General features: G+C 37.5%; 2 protein-coding genes and 1 long non-coding RNA gene across 3 annotated transcripts; 1 reads left to right on the forward strand and 2 right to left on the reverse strand.

The window, feature by feature from the left end:
• The first annotated feature begins 201 nt into the window (after positions 1 to 201).
• On the forward strand, positions 202 to 9,207 carry LOC110381823 (waprin-Thr1). The gene is made up of 4 exons (XM_064041527.1): positions 202 to 346; positions 5,964 to 6,026; positions 8,092 to 8,262; positions 9,062 to 9,207. The coding sequence occupies exons 1-4, from the start codon at positions 343 to 345 to the stop codon at positions 9,157 to 9,159; spliced, it is 336 nt and encodes a 111-aa protein (XP_063897597.1). The 5' UTR covers positions 202 to 342; the 3' UTR covers positions 9,160 to 9,207.
• LOC135118745 (uncharacterized) lies at positions 6,981 to 8,085 on the reverse strand. Its single transcript, XR_010277759.1, has 2 exons — positions 7,358 to 8,085; positions 6,981 to 7,184 (listed from the first exon to the last, which is right to left on the reverse strand). It is a non-coding gene; the product is annotated as an uncharacterized LOC135118745 (long non-coding RNA).
• Positions 9,208 to 9,399: 192 nt separating the features above from the next.
• Positions 9,400 to 16,029, reverse strand: LOC126055627 (waprin-Thr1-like). The gene is made up of 4 exons (XM_049845665.2): positions 15,873 to 16,029; positions 11,262 to 11,321; positions 10,110 to 10,298; positions 9,400 to 9,706 (listed from the first exon to the last, which is right to left on the reverse strand). The coding sequence occupies exons 1-4, from the start codon at positions 15,874 to 15,876 to the stop codon at positions 9,603 to 9,605; spliced, it is 357 nt and encodes a 118-aa protein (XP_049701622.2). The 5' UTR covers positions 15,877 to 16,029; the 3' UTR covers positions 9,400 to 9,602.
• Positions 16,030 to 18,249: the final 2,220 nt, after the last annotated feature.

Consider the following 18,249-nt stretch of genomic DNA (forward strand, 5'->3'; position numbering starts at 1 on the left):
TGTAAGCTTTTTAGCCGTTTAAACTTGACCTAAGAAAAGCCTTGACACTAAACGATTAGCAAATTCAATTTATTTTTCGAATTCAGATAAAGCTACACGTCACTCGGTGGCTACGCGCCAAACACCAAATTGCATCTTACATTGCTCATCGGCCTCGAAATTACTCAATCAAAATACTAAGTAGGTACGCAATGTATTGATGTTTATCGTTGACTTCGGCCAATATGGCCGTAGACACATAATTTAATCAAGCATACATGAGAAGCTCAGAGTGTGTAACCAGTTTGTTGTGTCCATTTGGTGTGAGTGCACGTAAACTTAAAGATATTGCCAGACAGAAATATGGGTAAGTCACTATGATGTAAATATGTATATGTACATTATAATTTATATAATAATACAATAAAGAGAAAAATATGAATATACTGAACCGATTTGAAAATTCTATATATAATGTATAGGCTATATTTAATCCAGGTACGGACAATAGTTCCCACAGAAGCGAGTGCCGTTACCGCTGTAAAAACCGCTAGTATTGAATAAAATATTAGGAACACTATTTGGATAAAAAAACTTATAATAGGTACTTACGTACTGTCACTGTGTCATCGCCGTTGCATTTCGAAGTCCTATGTTTCCCAATATCTTCGAAGCAAAATGTGTGACAGGGTTCAGCCTCTTCGTAATGCACCTCGTTCGTGACCATTTTCGTTTTTTTTTCTTCGCCTTTACACAACTCTTAATTCAATTTTGAATTTGCAGCATATTTGACCGTCTCTCTTTTTCTTTTCAATTAAAAAAAAAATATTCTTCAATCACAGCATAGCCAAATTTTTTTGTGAACTTTTTCGCCGAATTTTCTCCAAAAATATTGCGAAGCGAAAGCCTACGTCTTCCAGACCACAATTCGTCACAAAAATCAGTTTGATCTGAGCAATCATTTGAAAATGAGAGGTTATCTTCAATTGGGCATTGTTTTAGCACAATCAATAGGTGTTCCCAGTAATACCAATGGCATGTTTACACAAGCTATAAATCATAATCGTAAAACACGAATAGTTTTCTCACAGTTCGTCATACCGGTTGCGAAAAGGTCGAATAGGTTTAATACTCTTTGGCACCTACTCTCTTTGCGGTGATGTAACAATTCTGCATTGTTTGCAATAATATGACAAATGACAATAGATTATCTCTGGGTTTGGCTCCTAGTAAGTATGTACAGTAGAGTAATTAGACATTTACGAATATCTTGCCCTTCACGTCTGTTAGGGATTAAACATTATTACCAAATCAAACTTTATAGGTGGGATGTTTAAAAAAAAAAAATTCGTAAAACCTCTTTTATGACGCAAGATATTTATGCTAGGAACTTTCCCAGCATAAAAGTCCCGCGAATCGTAGTCTGTTGGTACCTAAATATATCCTACTTGACTTCTCTGCACCTACTTTCTTTGTACGGTAGTTCGTTGCTAGAACCATAAAATAAATAAGTAACACAATGAAATGACCACGGCCCTAATGTAGTTATTTAGTTAACCAGTTTCAACCGTGACATAAGAGGGGAAATCCAGATAGCAATGAGCTGATGTCCATTATTCCATTACCCACTTAAACATCATTGTCAATATTGGACAGTACAAGTATTTGCTGAGTTATTTTATTATGTATGTAAAGAATTTGTGTAGGCTTGGAGACTGTCCAAATACTGAGGTACTTTCCTGCTTCCCGCGTAAGGTGTGTTGACTTGAAAATAGTTTTTTTTAGAAAGTTTAAGCCTTCTTCTATTCGGTGGGAAATGACCCTTCTTACCCTCACTGTGGGTGCAGCGGGAAGGAACTACTTTAACCCACCTTTGTTCCTTCTAAAGCCAGAGTTGTGATTACTCTTTCGAACTATCCCGCAGCCCCTAGGCTCTAAGAGGAAACTTCCCCGAGGAAGTTTAGGTTAATTGATGGACTACTTTGGTGTTTTTTAAGCAATCTCTCTCTTGGCTCTCGTATAAGCAATATACTTACCTACCGAACATAATTAAATAAAATATTAGATAGTTGAATAAAAAATAACCACGCAGATAAACAATGAAATAAATTGTGCGAGGAACTAGAATCGGCTAAATGTGATGGAGCCGAGGAAAATTAAAGACGTTAGTCACACATAATGCAACAAAAACTGTAATTTACTTCAACGCATTACACACTACTTATTTCCTACTAGCTTCTGCCCGCGACTTCGTACGCGGATCCTGTCCCTTATGCCAGCGACTACGGGGTCAGCAAAATCAAAGATCTGAATCGTCTGATATTGAATTTTAAGGGCCCGTTGACTTGAAAACAACGGAATACACATTAGAAACGTTCCATATATTTAATTTTTGTACTTAACAAAAGAAGACTAAACAAAACGCTGAGAACTGAACCGCAATAGACGCGACCATAGGGATAAAAGTAGTGATTTTAATTAGTCCGCATTTAAGTTGTGTGTGGCAAAAATATTACACGTATTATTACGTAAAAAATCATTAAATAGATGACAAAGTCGTGGTGACTTAGTGGAAGTCGTGGTGGTTTAGTGGGTAGAGAACCAATCTCTCAAGTAAAAGCGTGCGTCTTTGATTCCAGGTCTGGCAAGTACCTGCCAATGCAACTTTTCTAAGTTCGTATGTAGGTACTTTCTACGTATATTTTGGATACCAATGACCGTTATTTGTAAGGCATGTTAAACTGTAGGTTCCGGCTGTCATTGAACATTCTTGGCAGTCGTTATGGGTAGTCAGACCAGTAAGTCTGACCAGTTTTACCAAGGGGTGTTGGGTTGAGCGGGTAACCGGGTTGTGGAGGTCAGATAGGCAGTCGCTCCTTGTAAAACACTGGTACTCAGTAGCATCGTGACTGGAAGTTGACTCTAACATAATTGGAACAAAGGCTCTTGAGATAATAACGACAATAATAATGAGATATAAGCACCGCAGGACATCTGAGGCTGATGACGGGGAGTAGCTACCCCGCGGGGCTATATATACTGAGTTCTCCAGGGAGAGTATACTGTCCCCCATTTCCGGCCGGTCGGAGTGAACCATGACGGGGGTAGGTCTCACGCCTCTGGCTTGGCTTGGCCGTCCAGAGTGGAGTCGCACCCACAGGGAGCGCGTAATCTGCGTTTAAAATCCGCCGAGGTATTCTCACACTTCAGCCGCTCATGTGTCATATTCAAGTGTAGTATTGCTCTTGAAGTTCCACATCAGGTGTTCCAGATCTTCGATGTATATACGTCAATAGAAAGTGCTTATTAGATTGAACCACTTTTGCAAAAACGTCATATCTTTATATGCTATAGTCTAGCTGGGCTCCTGGGGTTCCACATCAGGTGTTTTACATCTTCAATTTTTATAAGTCAATAGAAAGTGCTTATCAAGTTGAACAACTTTTGCTAAAACGTCATACCTGTATATGGTACAGAGAAGCTGGGCTCTTGGGGTTCCACATCAGGTGTTCCAGATCTTCGATGTATATACGTTAATAGAAAGTGCTTATTAGATTGAACCACTTTTGCAAAAACGTCATATCTTTATATGCTATAGTCTAGCTGGGCTCCTGGGGTTCCACATCAGGTGTTTTACATCTTCAATTTTTATAAGTCAATAGAAAGTGCTTATCAAGTTGAACAACTTTTGCTAAAACGTCATACCTGTATATGGTACAGAGAAGCTGGGCTCTTGGGGTTCCACATCAGGTGTTCCAGATCTTAAAATTTATTATCTCAGCTGAAAATGCTCATCTCATGAAACAATTTTTGCTATGGCACCATTTTTGTATCTCTTATAGTTTTGTTGGTCTGTTGGTGTTCTGCATCAGGTCTTCAAGTTTCGAAGATAAATTATAGCCTATATGTTGACCAGGCTTAATACTGATACAACAAAGAAAAAATTATTGAAATCCGTCTAGTAGTTCCGAAGATTAGCGTGTACAAACAAACAGACATACAGACATACAGACATACAGACATGCAGACATACAGACATACAGACATACAGACATACAGACATACAGACATACAGACAGAATTTTTTTTTTGGATTTGGGCTCCATTACTGTTTCTAAACCCCACCCAATTATTCTTTTTTTAATATATTCAATGTACAGACACAGTTTTTTTACAGATTTATTATATGTATAGATATCGTAAACGATATAAATACACGATCAGCGAAACGTATATGTTTCGCTGCTCGTCTTTTGTTGGCATAGATAGATACGACTTAAAACTAAGTTTCCACAAAATTAAATTAGAATAGGAAAATAAAGACTTTCTAAATCTCTTGACTCTACCTTTTTGGAAAAATTATCGTAACAACTACCATCATCATTATCATCCTCCTGCCCTTATCCCAATTTTATTTGGGGTCGGCGCAGCATGTTTTCTCCTTCCATACTCTAACTACCATCGTCCTGTATTGAAAGTCAACCTTTTACCTATTCATTATACCCACCCATGCATGGTCCTTCAGGAGCCACTTGAGTCCCAGGACCACGGTAACACTTACCAACAATTCCGCAACCCCGGTAACTTTACTTGGAAAGCTAATTTAGGTTCTCACCGAGTCCTCATAAAACTAGGTTAATTAGTAAATATGTTGAGGTGGTCGTGCGAACTGTCGCCCTTGACTTACTAACATTTAACGCCTGATATTTATCGATAAATAACTATTTACATAATTTATATGAATCCTGATGACGGCTTGGCGTCTAGAATATTAAACTTAATAGGTGTTTAAGAAAAGTCTGATATAATAAGAGTATTAAATCAAGGTTTCGAGCAAAGACCCTCACGACCCTCTTTCATTTTTTTCTATTGCAAGATTAGCGTTATTTAAGAAGATTTTGAAGTCGCTAACCTGCCTTTTCTACCGCTACAGAATTTTTTTGTTACAAAAGTTTCTACTAGCAGTTTAATCCGGGCGCACTTGGACAATAAGATCCTCTAGGTTTCCTTGATAAATAGGCTTCATTAAATATATGAATTTATCAAATTAATTCTGTAGATCCCGAGAATAGCTCGTTCAAGCAAATAAACATAGAAACCCTTCAGTTTTATTACATTAGTACCTAGGTATCTAGATAATATAATTGTAGACTAGGCGGTTCATACACAACAGCACACGCCATAGCAGGTGACGAAGCCTTATGTAGCCTAGCTAAGCTCTAACTAGCGGATAGCCACAATAATAGAACGCACATAAGAATAATAAGTACCTATAACAAGTTTTCCTGTTTTGCAATAACAACAAAGATAAATAGCAAGCCAGTTAATCACTTTTTGCCATTTATTAAACCGTAAAAGAGTCGGTAAATAATTGTTATGTCTTTGTTAGTCCAATATTATTCGCATACAGGTTTGGATCATGGCCATCAAGAAGTTTTTCAAAATATGAATGAATGAGAAAGTTGTTTCGAAGCTCTGTTGCGATAACTTTTAGCGAGCTAAATAATTTACAATTACAACTCCTCAGTACTTACAGATGTCTATATCACTCCTAATAAGGCTTACATAAAAATTGATGATTGCGAATACAATAGGTATTATGTTAATAGTTCCAACAGAACAGATAATAATATAAACAAGAGAGCTCGCGGTTCAGTAACATCACTCGAGTTGAATGATCAAAGGTTAAGCAACGCTTAGCGCGGTCGGTCATTGGATGCGTAACCAAACATCTTATGTCATGGCGCGTTATATTGTTCATCTTTGTCAGTTGTTTCGAGTAGTTAGTAGCCAGAAAGTCTGTCACCTTGTTGGAGCAAGGGGTTATTTAGGCAACTGGGTTAAGGAGGTCAGATAGGTACACTGGTATTCAGGTATCCGGATACCCTGGAAGCCAATCCCTTAAGGAAGAAAAGGCTAGACAGATGATGATAAGGCAGATGATAAAATTTTTCTCATTTATTTTTTCTTTTTTATCGTTTCAGGTTCCGCAACTATTTTCCTGTCAGTCGTGGCTGTGGTGCTGATGGTGGCTTATTCAGAAGCAGGTAAGATCTACTTACCTGTTAATGCACCTTGAGAAGCAGCTTTATGTAACCTTTCCGACCTTCATGGAACCCTTACATGAGATAGTCCACGGTCGTTGAACAAGGAGGATCTCATACATACATAAGAACTGACATGTATTCACATAACCTGTGCGAAACACATAACCCTTCTTTCTTAACAGTTGGGTATAAAACTGCATTATTCATATTTATATTTAGCCTCGCTTGACATCACCTTTCCTATGGCTGGGGTCAATTAAGTTAATTATTTAATCAGAGCTGTTGTACCATTTATGGAGAACTGCTATTAATTGATAAGATAAACGCTGACCCTCTTATTATAAAAACTGCCGCAAGTAGTGGTTTAAACCCGACTGAAGACGTCTTGGTTTGTTACGGTACTTACGATAGTCTTTACATCCTTATTACAAAACGTAGACTAAGAGAAGACTGTTTAGTACTTCGATTTGTCTGTGTGTGTGTGTGGTTCAAATAATATCCACAGATTATAAGCAACAAATATTTAAATCATTCGCTCAATCGTTCCGAATTCTATGCGCCGTTCCTTTTTACATTATTTTGTTAAGTCTATTTTGATGACAAATAAATAACTATGATAATAAAAAAAATATCTCTGCAGTTGAAAATATTACTTTTTATTATTTAAAGGTAATTTTATATTTCTAGTATCTTTTAACAATATACATGATCCAATTATTCTCTTTTAAACAACTATCGAGTTTGCGCGTATAACGGAACGTCAGCGCGCGTATCCGAGTTGTTTTGTTTTTAGGTTAGAAATAATTTGGATTATTTTCATCCCGATTTAAATGATTAAATAAGACGTTGTGCATCTAATTAGAACCTCTTCAAAATTAAGTGCACAATAACTTACACACAGAATATCGTGTGCATTAAATTACCAAAAGAAAATGAAACATTTGAAACAACATAAAAGTAGAAAATTATATTTTATTCCGATGTCTATTTATACAGTCAAATGCACTGATACATGTTGGACACTGTTCTTCATCACACAATCTTGTTCCCTTTCTCATCTAGGCATTTTTGTACATTTTAGCAAGCTTCCAGTCTTTTACAAACATTGCATATTACTGGCAGAGATACGGCGTGCAAAACGCCAAAATAGTCTTGAATCTGTAAATAAACAATAGACTGTATGATAATCTGATATATTTTCGGAGTTTCATCAAAATCTATGTGGTAGTTTATGTGTGGAACATAAACAAACATCCATAATAAAAACTTTGACTCGTATACAATTAATTAGGATGTTTTGGCAACCTACTTGCACTGTAAAGGCTACTTACTTTATGGCGAGCCCAGTTGAGCATCATAGGATCATCCTGGATTATCATCATGCATTCAATTGACTATTATTTCGAAAAACGTAAATCGATATTTATATCGAAAATTGTCGTCAGGTAATTTGAAGAGATTTTGTCGATGACGCATTCTGTTGAGTCCCCGGACACTCTCAATAGTATTCTAACACATCCAAGTATTCCAAATCACACATATTTATATCCACTTTCGTTTTTTTTCATCACAAAACAAATAACCTCAAAAGTAAATAATGTCGGAATTTGACGTTTGTCGACTAAGTACTGCAGTTAAACTAGGGGGCTCGATGGTTTATCTTTTGTACTACAGATAGTAATAGGACTTGCGATAAACTGCGTTTTGTAATAACGTTTTTTCAAGGTCGTACTTAAAGGTGGATTAAAGGTAGTACAAAAGCCGATACTTATTTGATACCGCGTTTTATAATAAGAGGGTGAACGTTCCATAAACAGGTTTGTTGTATATGCGTTATTTATTATTAGTCAGTTAGTTGAGAAAACTAATCATAATCTTAGGAATCCATTTCAAATAATGAGCTCAAATTCATTGAAAGGGTGTACTTTCATTAAGATGTAAGTAGATATATTTATTTCATAGGCATTAGGCACAATCCGAAATCTTTGTTGCAGAATGTCTTCATCCATCCACAAGCTTAAGGAAATTCCGTCACCTAACTAATCACCATCATTCTCAATTCCAGCCGGAGACTGCCCCCTCCCTTCCAAGGTATACGGCTGCAGTCCCAAGTGCGTGCAGGACTACGAGTGCGGTAACGGCAAGGTTTGCTGCTCCAATGCCTGCAACGCCAAGTCCTGCACCGTGCCCGCTGGCAACGGCCAGGGAACTGGTAGCTCTGGCAGTAAATATCAGTGTAAGTTGTTCTATAGATTATACATATACTATGAGTGTAACGGCAAGGTTTGCTGCTCCAACGCCTGCAACGCCAAGTCCTGCACCGTGCCCGCTGGCAACGGCCAGGGAACGGGCAGCTCTGGCAGCAAATATCAGTGTAAGTTGTTCTATAGATTATAGACTTATAGTGCGGTAAAGTGTGTTGCTCCAATGGATGCAACGCCAAGTCCTGCACCGTGCCCGCTGGCAACGGACAGGGAACTGGCAGCTCTGGCAGCAAATATCAGTGTAAGCTGTTCTATAGATTATTTATAGACTTAGAGTGCGGTAAAGTGTGTTGCTCCAATGGATGCAACGCCAAGTCCTGCACCGTGCCCGCTGGCAACGGACAGGGAACTGGCAGCTCTGGCAGCAAATATCAGTGTAAGTTGTCATAAAGGTTATAAGGAGGCAGGATCACAGAAGTGTAGCAGTTCTTTTAAAAAAATATATAGCTTGATTAGGTTAACAAACGGTCAAACTGAAAAAGGCAGAGTCGTTGTAAGAATTCCATTATCAGCCTTTTATATGTATTGACCGACTGCAAGGCACGGGATTTCTTCTATGGAGAAGCAAAAAGCGTTAACTACCACACTTGCTGTTGTATTTTGTCCCTCAATCACTGGTGTTCACGATATGCTTAGATAGAAAGATATAAATTAGAAAAGTTACACACTGGAATAGAACCTGCACATTCGTACTTGAGATAATTAGGTATATTCTTTTTGACTTCGTCTCCCTCTTTACCCAGATTTTCATTTATCGTTTTATATTTTCAGCGGGAACCGGTACTTACTGCGACAACGTGAAATGCAACTCGTATGAAGTGTGCAAGATGGACCCCAAGACCAAACGTAACAAGTGTAGCAGGCCCTAAGCTTAATATAAGTTTTCTCCCTATATAATCCTTTTATATTCCATTAAACGTTTCTTAAATCACTGTTGCCTTTAAATTTTTGAGGAACTAAGTTTTGCCCCTAGTAATTTATACATAGCAACGATTTTATCTCAAACGAAGATTTGGAATGGCTGCTTGTTAAACGGCCTTATGGCATCTTCTTTCTAACTCCTTTATGTGAAAGACTATTACATCATTTCAAAAATAAAACTCAAAGCGTAAAACAAACACTTTTTTTATAAAATTAGAAAAAAAAAACAGGCATACATGCCTTGGTATAGCGCAACCGTAATATTGAGTTTCGTCTGCGGGACTGAAGGATCTTCGGAACTTAGGAGCCCAACATCCGCACTACCCCTTCCTACCTTCTCCGAAGACGAGAACTCTATACAGCGGTTAAGCTATAAAAACTAGCTTGTAACTCAAGGTCGCTGGCATTTCAGCCGCTTGGTGATGGGGTCAGGCTTGCAGACTTCGTAGGGCCTGCACTTGACACCTTCACAGTAGACGCCGCCACCACCACCCCCTGGAAAATATAAAGAAAGGTTCACATAAGACAACATGACCAATTTTCTATTTACAGGTATTCTTATAATTCTTTTCAAGACTGCTAAGTAACTATTTAGGACACCATGAACTTGAAACTATAAAAATTAGATCTCTAAAATTATTCTTCAAAGAAAGACGGACACTGTGGCACACACTCTTAGGGTAGGTAGGCCTGCATCCAGCAGTAGATCGCAAAAGGCTGAGATAATAATGAGAAAGTTTGCGTCATATTGGTCCAAGAGAGTGCACCTGTGTCTGCGCAAAAACTTATGCAGTATAATATGTCCTACGATATTGGCTGATCTCCTAAGTGAGACTGGACTGGACGCTATTACAGTCAGAAAAACCTCGGAAAATTGTCTTCAGAACTCCTAACTTACCAGTATACTTGTTCTGGGAGTCCCGGTCAGCAGTGTTACGCCAAGGCGCGCGGTCCACACAGGACTTGGTGTTGTACTGGTTGGGACAGCAGACCTTGCCCCATTTCTGGCAGTCGGAGTCGGAGTGGCACCTCGGCTTGTCGTTGTACACTTTGTGTTGGTCCGGACAGCTGCCGTGACTCAGCCCAGCTGCGGGAGAAAGCTCAAATATTGTAAAAAGTAATCTCTAGGACTCTATCTATAATTACAGTAAAGCTGAAGAATGTGTTTATTGTTGGATCCCTCAAATAAGCGAACTAATGAGGAACTGTACTGATTTGAAAAATTCAAATTTAGCGAGGAAGGTTATAAGCTACTGCGCGGGCCTATGGAATGCTGATGACACCTCTATCTAGTAAAACGTATCAGGGTTTTTGCGCATTCGTAGTTGTCGAAAAGCCAATCAGTCAAAATTGAGGCCGACGCTGGGTATTGTTTTGTTGGTCTTCGTAATAATTTAATGATGGTGGAACTAATTATACAATGTCTGCCGAAAATGTCACGACGCAAAAACTATATTTGCTTTGTAACAATCGTTAAAAGATCGTTCTAAAGTGACCACGCTGTCATTCGAGGTGGAGAAAAATGGTCGTCTATAAAGACACAGTCGAATGTCTCCTCAAAATACTGAAATTTTACCAACATTTTTATGCTACGCAAAGGATGCAGTTTTGTTAGCGAGCAATCAAATGTAGACTTTTCGTGAGCATTTTAGAAATGCACGAATTTTGTTATTATTTTCTGGAGTGAGTAGACCAGAAGAAACATTTGTGTTGTCATGCTGCAGAATACATGGAAAATTTTGTCTTTAGCCAACACACAAAGAAAAGTGCTGTAATCACAAAACTTTATGTATCCTTGCCAATCGCTATATAGGTGAGGTGTATATATGGATAGGGTTGACATGTATTGGTAAGAAAAACGTTTAGTCTGCCAATGAAGACCCAAACCTCAATGTTATCATTTTCCTTAAACGAAAAATTCCATTGGTGTTTTCCAACAAATGAGTTATTATTTTATCAGTTTTCTTTGACGCATTTTCCTTTATCGTTAGGTATATAATTTCCTAAGAAAGTATACATATAAGGAAAAGGAAAACCTTCAAAAACATACCTGATACGTAGTTGATGACCAGTAGTGTAGTCACCACGAGAACGAACGCTTTCAGGCAACCTGAAAAATTATACAAAATCGGTTAAGTATATAATATGTATGTTTCTTGGATTGAATCGATTAGAAGGAAAGGTAGGCTAACACAAATTTTTAGAGCTGATACTGTTAAAACCACAGGAAACAGCTCATTTTACTAAGTAATTTACAATGAGTTCATTAAAAATGTCAATACAAAAATTTCAATATATTATATTTAAGTATAGCCACCTCTATATTATGTAGGTATAGGCTTTATCTTTTCCATGAAATGTAAGTTCCTACGTGCAGTACCTACCCAAGCAGCAAAATAGTCGAGTAAGAATTTGTTTACTCAGCCTTTAATTGTATAAGAGCCGAGTAACCGTTCTTAAAATACTCATTTATCGTATAAGAGCGGTAATCTCGACTATTTGGCAATATTTGCTAATGTGTGCTTTATGGACGTCGAATAAACGTTTACAGCACTATGTTTTAGCACTTTTACTCCACCTTTTAGCAGATGCTGAATTAAAGTGTCTAAAATACTCGTTACTCGATCGTTTGATCTATAACAGTCGTATAATAGCTGCAAAATAGCTGATTCGCTGAATTGGGTGCATTTATAAAACCACTACTCAGCTCTCTTTTATGTTTCTATAAGAGCTCTATAAACGTAATCAAAATGCTGATGGCAAGATTGCTGCTGTTACTGCACACTTATAGATTAACTCGTATAAAAGCTTTTATACGGTATTTACTCAGCTTAAAGTAGTATTGTAGAGTTCTGAGAAACAGTAACACCACAAGTCCATCCATTGTGAATTTCCAAGCGCGAGTCCGAGTATTTTAAGTGGTTCCGTAGACTCAAGTAACACAATAATTTACAATGTAAATAACGACGGACGATATTAAGAACTAGGGCCGAGTCATACAAGTGATGTTGGAATAAGTTCAGATATTGAATGTTCTGAAATCAGTTCTGATTCAGAAAGCAGTGAAAAAGACAGTGTCGAAGATAATAATTTTCAGATGAATTTAAGAGAATGGGCTCTTCAATTAAATATATCTCATGCTGCATTCAGACACCTGGCAACTGTTTTAAATAAACGCCTGCCACATGTTCTCCCTAAAGATCCACAAACCTTATTGACTGATTTTCTTCAGTTTGACTTATCGTTTGTGCTAAGGCCACATCCGTTACATTTATCTGATAAATGAGTTTCCTTCCAAGCCCGTCCCAAATTTTCAAAAAAATAATCTTAATTAAAATGATTTTTATGGTCTCGTACCAATAAGCGAACCCTAAATCCTGTTATCATGGCGATACCTTGTGCTATAAATGTGGTGACCAGCACTCTTACTTGACTTTTAATCGAATAAGTTCGCTGTAATTACAACTGGATTACCAATATGGCCACAGTATTTAATATAATTAATTAAAATATATTTAATTTAATAAATTAGTCGTCCAAATTTAAGAAAATAGACAGCGCATGAATGTTTATGTAAAAATGCCTTTGGGTTTAACAATAAAGCTTGTTGCGCATGATGTTTTGAAGTAGCTACACGAACAGTAAAAATAAACATATTGCAAAAACTTAATATAAATGTAATACTTTATTCCTTTTTCTTAACCTTTGAAATGTAGTTTACTTTACAAATAATGAGTTGAAATTTTTAATATAATTAGTCTCCGTAAGATCATTTACTGCACTTATTAGTCGAGTAAAAGCATTCTATCTGCTGTTATAGAACTAAAATGGCGAATAAAAGCAATTCGGCTTCGCTATTATAGCACAATTTACCTGTATAATAGCAAATCGATTGCGTTTATTGAACTAAATATCCTATATACGCATTTTGGTTGCTCTTAAAGCACTCCTAGTGTTTTCTACCACTTTTACTCAAATCTTACAGCATGTTTTAGTTGCTTACTCAGCGCTTATTCCACTTTAATAGGCCTTTAGTCTGAATAATTTGCGCCTTTTTCGCGTTGAGTAAACGTTTCGAGCACTTTTACTCGACTGTTTTTAGGACTTTTATTGAACTTAAAGGCGAAAACAGAACGTGCTCTCGACCATTATAGCACGTCTATTTGCTGCTTGGGTAAGTACCGGAAACGGTGAATCCCAGCCACAATTAGACATACGGACAATTCATAGACTGGAATCCCCAAGGGAAGCGGAAACGTGGCCGCCCTAAACAATCCTGGCGGCGGACGATCATTGCAGAGGCGGCGGCTATAGGCAGAACGTGGAGCGAAATAAAGCGCGAAGCTCAAGACCGAACGCGATGGCGGAGCACTGTGGATGCCCTCTGCCCCATCTAGGGGACATAGGACTCTAAGTCAAGTAAGTCAAGTCACAATTCATAGAAAAGTGTATGAAAATCCAGAATGCTAGTGTAATAGCCAATTATGATTCATCGTCATCATCTGCCTAGCCTTTTCTCAACTAAGTATGTTGAAGTCCGCTTCCAGTCTAAGCAGATGCAGCCGAGTACCAATGTTTTACATAGAGCGACTTCTTAACTGACCTACTCAACCTTGGCAACTCGATACCCCTGTGTCAGACTAGTTGTCAGACATTTGACCTATTATAATAAAGGCTCGAGCAGACCGGATGCGTATGCGTAACCACGCGCGTAGTCACGCGCGTAGTTACGGCGTAACCATGAGTTGTAATGTATGGAAATGTATGAGACAGGCCACACCGCTTGCGTAACGACGCGCGTGTCTACGTTACGCAAGCGGTGTGGCCTGTCTCATACATTTCCATACATTACAACTCATGGTTACGCCGTAACTACGCGCGTGACTACGCGCGTGGTTACGCATACGCATCCGGTCTGCTGGAGCCTTAATTCGTCTTAGTTAAATGAAAACCTGATTAGCAAGTGCTCTTATCAATTTTGAAAGGAAAAACTCCGCGTTGTCTGGTCGTCACGATTTTACGCAAAAACGGTGTATGTGAGTTGGGATCTTTTCTGCGGGATTTTTCGAAAGAGTTACCGCGGCCCTGGTAGGTACATAAAAGGCCTACGACGGAACACGACGGTTTTTAGTCAGTAAGAGTCTGACACTCCCTCACCGCTGCAAACCCACAGCGGGAGGGGTCATTTGATGATTTTTAACGTCGTTAAAAAAATAAACAGTTGGGATCTTTTTGATGCTGTTTTATTTTTTGTGCCACTCCCGTATTTATTACAGTATTCATTCTAGGACAAGTTATTAACTAGTCGATATGGTAGAAAAAATGTTACTTGTGACATGACGGCAGATAGAAGAGTTTTAAAGGAGAAGAAATGCTGCGCCGAAGCTAAATAAAATTGGGATAAGGGCAGGATGATGATGATGATTTTAGGAATACTTAAGCAACTGGGGCCCGATTCTCCTAAGTTAATAATGTCAAAATTGAAAAGAAATTGAATTGCAATAGCAGTTTTAACCATATCGGGCATTCTGCTACTAATATACGACCAATCGTACTCCAACGACATTCGATTGGTTTGCGATTGGTCTACCATTTTAGTGATTTTGGTCTATACGGTAGTTTGCTCTACAATCATATTGCAATCGTATATCATTCGCAGACAAAATGATTGATTACTGAATGACAGTAAAGGATAAAAACGTTTATTTCAAACACAAAATAGTGGAATGCCACATACGCTTTAATCGTAATTGAGTCATGATTGGATCTCAGTCGAATGTGAATCGTATGCCACTTAAGTAAAATTAGGAGAATCGGGCCCCTGATTAAATATCAATTTGAATTTGAATAGACACATGTGTTAGTGCGAGTATAAAGATTTTAATAATAAGATTGTTATTACACTTGTTATAGAGAACATTTCGGAAATGAATACAGCGTAGGAACAACAATCTAAAAGCGGAATTTTAAACGATTTCTTATTGTTATTCTTAAATAAGATTATAGCTTTAAATGAGATACATTTTCATCCCGTGTCTAATATTATCAGAAGCATGCAGAGCAATAAAGATAAAAACACTACTATACCTATTTTAGAAGTGAATAAAATAACGATTTTTCGTCAGTTGCACAAACGTCCATTAAAGTTAAAGCTTCATTAAATCTATTGCTGTCAATTTTTATCTCGTTGACAAAGAAAGTTGTTAGCAATAGATTTAATGACGCGCTAACTTTAATGGACGTTTGTGCAACTGACGGTCAGTAAATTAAATAGATGAAGTTAAAAATGCAATGTCAAACTTAAGGAAAACTAACAGCACAGTTTTCAAGCTCCATTTCCCTTGATACAAAACATACAAATTGGTTCCGCCCTTTAACCACGAATGGGTATCAAAATAACATAAATCGCACACGAAGGGTTCCGTACCATTATTTAGAAAATGAGTAGAAAAACACGTTTGTCGTATGGGAGCCCCCAAAACTCTAAGTATCACGGTTCATGAGATGCAGCCTGGTGACGATGGACGGACGGACGGACCGACAGAGCGAAAACAATAGGGTCCCATGTTAACCTTTGGGTACGGAACCCTAATTAGCTTGGCATTCAAACATATACATATTCATGCACACATATTTTAATAATAAAATGTCAAAAACTTACTCATTTTACGATCCGCAATCGTCAACGTCTCTTCACAATGAAAGATGCACTATGAATGTCGTTTGTTTCCCTCTATTACGTAAATATACTCTTTGTATATATGCTGTAGTAGTAGTGTGTCAAATATATAGGACCGAGTACAGTTACTTGTCATGACTCAGGCTGATAATCAGCTCATGAGTAAGCTGAAGCAAAATAAATAGGTAGCAGCCTGGACATTTTGCGTAATGTTATGTTATTTTTACCTACGCAATTTAATAACACTTATTACGCCCAAGTTGACCTACTACATAAACGACAGTTTCATAAAACAACTGTTTACTTTCAAAATTCATTATCATCTTCCGAGCCTTCACCCAACTATGTTAGGGTGGACTTCCAGTCTAACTAGATGCAGCTGAGTACCAGTGTTTTACAAGGTGCGACTGCCTATCTAACCTCCTCAACCCAGTTACCCGGGCAACCCAATACCTCTTGGTAAGACTGGTGCCAGACTTGCTAGCTTCTGACTACCCGTAACGACTGCCAAGGATGTTAAATGACAACCGGGACCTACAGTTAAACGTGCCCTCCGAAATCTATACTAATATTATAAAGCTAAAGAGTTTGTTTGTTTGTTTGAACGCGCTAATCTCAGGAACTACTGGTCTGATTTGAAAAATTCTTTCAGTGTTAGATAGCCCATTTATCGAGGAAGGCTATAGGCTACTTTTTATTCGGGTTCGTGCAGAGGTTCCCACGGGATGCGGGTGAAACCGCTGGCAGAAGCTAGTGCTGTAATAAAAATTCATACTAAACGGTTGTTTTAAGAAAACTGACGTTTATGTTGTCGGTGTACTTGGGCCTATTTTACCTAATTATTTCGATCCTGTTTTTTTGATGTTCTGATGTTTTGTGGGTTTTTCCCAAAGATATAAGTTTTATTTTTGTGTCTGTTTTCCTCTGTTTACTTCCGTGGATGGTTCAAAAATAGATCTATTACCATAATTGATTATTAACTAGTATAATATCTGTGCAACTTCAGGGCTTCTTAAGCTAGATTTACGGTTAAGTACAAAATATGGAGCTAAAGCTTTGTTTATTTATATCAAACGTGATCAATAGAATTAGTGCCTAACCTTAAAAGGTAACCTACCTTGTTAGTTACAAGGATAATAAGATAGAACATAGAGACAGTTCGTCGGTTCGTCCATTCTCCTTTCATCTAAATCCGTTGTTTTAGTGAAAGCGTGACAGACGACTTTCTTATTTACTTATTATTTAAATACTTAAAACTGAATACAAGCATAAACTGTAAATACAAAAAAAAAAACATGAAACGGTTTGTTAATTATGTTAATGTGGTAAACGTTATTATAAACTTAAACTACTATCATCATCATATTTTGTGTAATTTTCGTAGTAGGTGCACATATTTTTAGTATGGAGTCCATCACTATTCTTCAATTTGAAGAGTGGTGTTGGATCGAGAAGATATCACTGGAACCACCTATGTAACTCGTTTGGGAGTCGATAAAATAAAGTAAATTAACATATAGGTACTACGCATGTATTTATTACCAAAGACATTAAACATATAGGTACTATAATTCTCTGTTATGAACAAAGTTCACAGGAATATGGGCGCGTGAAAGAAATCACGTACCTACATACAAACTTATTAAAAAGTCATTTATTATTATTTCTGGGCAGGGGGACTATTATGAAAGGTAGAAACCATATACCTAAGTAACTGTAGGTTTTTTTTTCATTGAATTTTCCTTCTTCGTTGCTTATAGGAAAATTACGAATTGAACTAATTAGGTGCATTAGACACGAAAAAACCTCCCAGACTCGTTTATGAGTCACGTATTACATAGAAATCTAAAAGATAGTAAGAATATAGAAACATCGCTAATATTAATTAGCCTTTCCTGTAACTGTGTTTGTTAACCTGTTCTTGCATTTTCTTATTATAGGAAACAATAAAAAACGCAATAAAGTGGTTTTTAATTCCAGGTGGGGTTTTTTTTCAGATTTGTTTTATTTCAATATTTTTAGTGTTATTGATGTAATAATGTGCAAAGTGTTTACTAATGACCTTTATTTTTTTTGATTTTTTTTTCATCAATCTACGGAATATGTACCTATAGATGGCGTTTGTAGCCATAGCAGTTTTTTTAAATACCCTGATTGTTATATTCTATTCGGCCATAAAGACAGATATTAAAAGCATACCTACCCAAGAAAAGCGTGAAAATAGTCGGAATTCTTCGAAAGAGGCCCAAAAACAAAACCAAATCGGCTTCGATAATAGGCCCCCTTCGTCTCCTAGATCGCGTATAGTCGATACGAACCTCTTGGCTGTGCTTAGTAACTCCTTTGCTGCCTCAGCAAA

This window comes from Helicoverpa armigera, chromosome 25 (genome assembly GCF_030705265.1).
Source record: "Helicoverpa armigera isolate CAAS_96S chromosome 25, ASM3070526v1, whole genome shotgun sequence".
Taxonomy (NCBI): domain Eukaryota; kingdom Metazoa; phylum Arthropoda; class Insecta; order Lepidoptera; family Noctuidae; genus Helicoverpa; species Helicoverpa armigera.

Coding starts and splice junctions, on each gene's coding strand:
- LOC110381823 (XM_064041527.1), top strand. Junction 6,027..8,091: donor GGTGGCTTATTCAGAAGCAG/GTAAGATCTACT, acceptor TCTCAATTCCAG/CCGGAGACTGCCCCCTCCCT. Junction 8,263..9,061: donor CTCTGGCAGTAAATATCAGT/GTAAGTTGTTCT, acceptor TTATATTTTCAG/CGGGAACCGGTACTTACTGC.
- LOC126055627 (XM_049845665.2), bottom strand. Junction 10,299..11,261: donor GGTCATCAACTACGTATCAG/GTATGTTTTTGA, acceptor TTTCTCCCGCAG/CTGGGCTGAGTCACGGCAGC. Junction 9,707..10,109: donor CTCCCAGAACAAGTATACTG/GTAAGTTAGGAG, acceptor TATATTTTCCAG/GGGGTGGTGGTGGCGGCGTC.